The 5,000-nt window shown below is 46.5% G+C and overlaps 1 protein-coding gene across 1 annotated transcript in view; it reads right to left on the bottom strand.

The window, feature by feature from the left end:
- The window catches only part of LOC143105912 (glycerol-3-phosphate acyltransferase 4-like), a 41,181-nt gene extending 38,552 nt beyond the window's left edge, over window positions 1–2,629 (bottom strand). Inside the window, exons 1-2 of the mRNA XM_076270053.1 lie at window positions 2,544–2,629; window positions 681–1,239 (exon numbers count right to left, since the gene is read on the bottom strand). Coding sequence (XP_076126168.1) covers window positions 681–845 — 165 coding nt within the window. The 5' untranslated portion in view covers window positions 846–1,239; window positions 2,544–2,629. The remainder of the gene's footprint in view (window positions 1–680; window positions 1,240–2,543) is intronic.
- Window positions 2,630–5,000: the final 2,371 nt, after the last annotated feature.

Below are 5,000 nucleotides of genomic sequence, written 5' to 3'. Positions count from 1 at the left end.
ATAACTTTAAATTCTTAGTGGGACATGCACAGACAAGTGGGATGCTGGACAGGTCGCTAGGTGTGCTGAAAAACGCGGACCGGATTTGGGGGAAAAGCTGAAAAAAACTGGAATGGATTACCTACATCGGTGCGCTGGAAAACACGGACCGGAGTTTTGAAAACAAACTGGATTGGGAGTCCGGATCGGGATTTTCCCGTGCAGGCCGATCCCACATTTTTTGCTAATATCGGCAGCCGATCCGATCCAAATATCGGATCGGGACATCCCTAACCTATACACACTCCCCTCCACACAGGATGGTCTAATGACATCACTACAGTATGGCACTGGGTCATCAGTGGCAATACTACTGCCTCTCTCTCACACACACCATACAGTACACTCACACACACCCCACATCCAATACATCCATACACACACACAGCCACATAGGCTACACACCCCACAAGCACACATATCCTAACATATATATCCATATCCTAATCACACACACACACACACACACACACACACACACACACACACTATAGTCACTATAAACACACACACACCCCACATCCAATGCATCCATACATACACACAGCACACATATCCTAACATATATATCCATATCCTAATCACACACACAAACAAACACACACACACACACACACACACACACACACACACACACTCACCTCGAAGACCTTGAGCAGTGTCTTCATGTAGAGGCGTCGTATGCCGAAGGACAGGCCGAAGATGGCAGGCACGATGATGAAGACGAGGAGTAGTGTGAACCAGACAGTGAAGGAGATGCCAAGCAGCATACACACCAGGTTATCAAAGGGGAACGGCACCGCCATGGCTCTCCGACACACACACACACTCACTAGCTCAACTACCTGGGCTTATGTGTGTGTATGCACACGGGAGGGGATGTGAGTGCGGGTGTGTGTGTGTGTGTGTGTGTGTGTCTCAGGAGCGTCCTGAGACTGTGTGTCTAGCAGGCCAGCTGAGGCTGAGAGCCTCAGCCTTCATCTTTAGAAACACACACATCCTCAAACACACACACACACACACACTTCTCCACTCACGTAAACACTCTCAGTGGCCTCCAAACAGAAGGTGTGCTCCGTTTATAATGAAACAAATAAATACAAAATAAATAAATAACTACGTAAATTAAAAAGTCTTTGTCTATGGAGTGGCTGTGTTCTCGCTGCTACACCCGGCCGATGGCGTGGTCAGTGGCTGGACCTAAGAGAGGGACAAGACAAGCACAGAAACTCAGTCAGCGATCACACATCAATGGACATACAGGACAGCTGCTATGACCGTCTGCTGCTCCGTGGTGACAACACCACAGACGCACAGAGGCTGTTCTGTTCCTCAACAAGTTTCTCGCTGGTGGAAATCTCACGCTAGCAGGGACTTTGCTCTAGCAAAGTCAGGGAATCTCACAGTAGATAGCACGATAGACCCTGATGCCTAAACAAGGCCGCATTTGAGCCATTCAACTCCCACCGGCTGCAGCAAGACAAGCGCCATTCATGAGCAGCTTAACTGTGCGAGCTAGTGTCCAGTCTCCGCGCCAGAGAAACATGTTTTATTTTAGCTGGAGGGTCACAGGGTGCGCTTCTGCAGACAAATTATGCTCATTTACGGGTCACTGCTGAATCAGCGACCAAAGTAATTATTGATACGGGCAAAGAGTTGCAATTCCAATAGCTCCCTGTGGTCGTTTACAAAACATGTAACCCTATAGAGCTGCCGCACTCGGAAAGCCAAATCTGACAACGGCCATAAATCCTATTACAATGTCACTGCAGAATTAAATGAATATTGCTTATTGCACAGCGCAACTCCCATCATTAATATGACCTGTAGTGACACTCCGGGTGGGGACGCCAGCTCTAACCTATTATAATCAGCTGATTTGCAAGTGGACTAAGCTAGTTCTGTGGAGGTTAATCCTCCAATTTAGCATTAAGGATTTTCAGATGTTATGCTTTGTATCTACGTTGATATTGAGAGAGAGCTGTCTAAAATGTGTGATAGTTTACCTTATTCCAAGTGATCAGATCGACCAAAACGTGTTCATAACCAGTCTGTTATTAACCGCCACCGCGGCAGCTAACGGTATGGCCAAAGCACACCGTGTACATAGAAGTAGTAACGGGTTAGCTGGCTGGCTAGCGGACTTGCTAACTGGCTATTCATAAATGTTTAGTTGGCGGGTTGGAATGATCATGTTGTCACTGAACTGTGTTCTGTTATCATGAACTTGACTAGCAGGTAAACCGCTTGTACACAGCTTGTTGACAGGCAACCTGGCCATCACTTGTCTAGTGTTAGCAATAATAAGGCTAGTAGGAAGATGTGGCCAACAGATTGATCACAATAACACTGGATTGACGGAGGATGCCGTATAATGCCGATGTCACGAAATATGGTCATGCTCGCAAATCTCGATATTTGGGCACAGACGACAACGGTATTCAATCGAGAGAGGAGAGGCGAGGGGAGTTACGAATACATATGACTGTTAGCTTTCCACTTACTTCGGTGCATGTTCTTCTTGTCGAGTAGTAATCATGGGAGGCCTGTGCGCCTTATCTTCTGCACTCTCCAAACCGGCAGAGCGAACCGTGGATAGGATCAGGGATGCACCATGACGCTGACATCGTGCGTGGGAGGAGTCGGACATCTTGCGTAGGCCTACATGGTGCTCACTCCATGTCTCCCGCCCCCTTCTCCTTCCTCCTGGTCGCTACCCAAATAACGCAAGCTTTGTCGCCATCTGGTGGCACAGGAGATGTTGCATATTCGAAAGCAGCATAGCCTACTACCATAGACTGTATGCCTACTACAGCATGTGATGCGTCAAGTCAGGTAACTCAAGGCAGCGACTTCAAATGTGAATTTGGTCTTGGTTACATGCAATATGTATGAGAAAAGGCCCAGGAGGTCAATTTGATCTACTTCTGGTTACAGTGGTAACTTGGTTACCTGTTTAATCAGCCCAGCACTAAGCCGTCTGCTCTTTGTGTAACACACACACACACACACAGTACCCTATCCATGATGCAGTTCTTCCCCTTTCCACTCACCAGTGCATTTTAATGATGTAGGCCTACTAAAGGTCATGCTGCAGTGAGAAACAAGTTCATGAAATAATATTGTTGTAGTGTTACTGAGCCCACAGTAAAGATGGTAAGTAATACAACAAAACACAGCACAGCACATCACAACAAAACAGCACAGCACAGCACAGCACAACACAACACAACACAGCACAGCACAACACAACACAGCACAACACAACACAGCATAACACAACACAACACAACACAACACAACACAACACAACACAACACAACACAACACAACACAACACAACACAACACAACACAACTGAGCACAACACAACACAACACAACACAACACAACACAACACAACACAACTGAGCACAACACAACACAACACAACACAACACAACACAACACAACACAGCACAACACAACACAACACAACACAACACAACACAACACAGCACAGCACAGCACAACACAGCACAGCACAGCACAACACAACACATCGCAGCACACCATGCCCTCAGTGAACACACACAGAATACCTGCAAATGCTGGTCAATCCCTTTATTGAACATACACTGTATAAGAACCTATCAACCAACAATCACAATAGGTGGAGTCGAGAGCACATGGAGATCAACTAATCATCGGTGTGTGTGAACCTGTCCAGTAGGAGCCTATGCAGAATGTGCTATGTGTGGCAGCATGAACATCTCCAGGTGGTGTGTGTGTGTGTGTGTGTGATAGTTCAAGATGTCTGCTCAGGCACACCAGCTGTGGCATTGTGTGTGTGTTGCTTGTTTGTGTGTGTGTGTGTGTGTGTGTGTGTGTGTTGCTTGTTTGTGTGTGTGTGTGTGTTTGCTTGTTTGTGTGTGTGTGAGTGTGTGTTTATATGTGTGTGTGTTGGTGTGTGTGTGTGTGTTTGAGTGGCAGCTCAAGATGTGTGCTCAGACACAGCAGCTATGGCAGTGTGTGAGGTTAAAGTGCTATCACATTTCTACTCAGACGTCAGACGTCTACCAAGAAACCCTGTGGATGTGTCTAATGGCCTGGTGCTAGTGAAGGGTGGGGGAGTGGATACAGCACATGTGTACATGCATCCGATACTCAACAAACCCCTGGAAGTAGTGAATACAGCATCAGTGTGTGTGTGTGTGTGTGTATGTGAGTAGCTGGTTTCAGACATAGGTGTAAGTCCGCATGTCCGTATATCTGAACAACATATCCCGACATTTGGAACTCCGAACTTAGTCGGCTCTTACACTACTCCCCTCCTAGTATTTCCGACGGACATAATGTAAATGAGCTCATGTCTGAACGAAGTAAAGAACATGCGGAGATGTGCGTGTTCAACCTGTTCAGCCACGCAGAGGTTCATGTGTGTCGGTGTCGTTCACACATAATGGTGTGACACATAATGTCGTGTCCGCATAATGTCCACATGTAAGCATCATATCTGAATCACCCGAAGGGTCCGACATCCACTTGAAAAAGATCTGCATATAGCACAGAGGACATGTCTGAAAACAGTGTGTGTGTGTGTGTGGTGTTAACAGATGCTTAAAAAAGATTACAGATTACATGAAAGTGAAGTTACGGTCAAACACAATACTTCAACAAAACAATGCTGTTCCTCTACCTGGGGAACATTCTCGTACACAGGGTTACCAGAGGCGACTACAAACGCTTCTGGTGTGAAATGACTGTATTCTCGTACACAGGGCTACCAGAGGCGACTACAAACACTTCTGGTATGAAATGACACAAGAAAAGGCAAGTACATTTAGTGGCTGTGAACCATTAGCTGGGAGAACTACAGAATAATTATTTTATCCAATCTCTCTCTCTCTCTGTTCTCCCTCTCTCTCTCTTTCTCTCCCTCTCTGTCTCTCCCTTTGTCTCTCTGCCATGGGTGCAGGGAC

This window comes from Alosa pseudoharengus, unplaced genomic scaffold (assembly GCF_046254945.1).
Source record: "Alosa pseudoharengus isolate Yale_2024_CS ecotype anadromous, Long Island Sound unplaced genomic scaffold, YU_APseudo_1.1 YU_APseudo_1.1_scf_6, whole genome shotgun sequence".
Classification (NCBI taxonomy): Eukaryota; Metazoa; Chordata; class Actinopteri; order Clupeiformes; family Clupeidae; genus Alosa; species Alosa pseudoharengus.
This window is presented reverse-complemented; position numbering and strand designations above follow the sequence as displayed.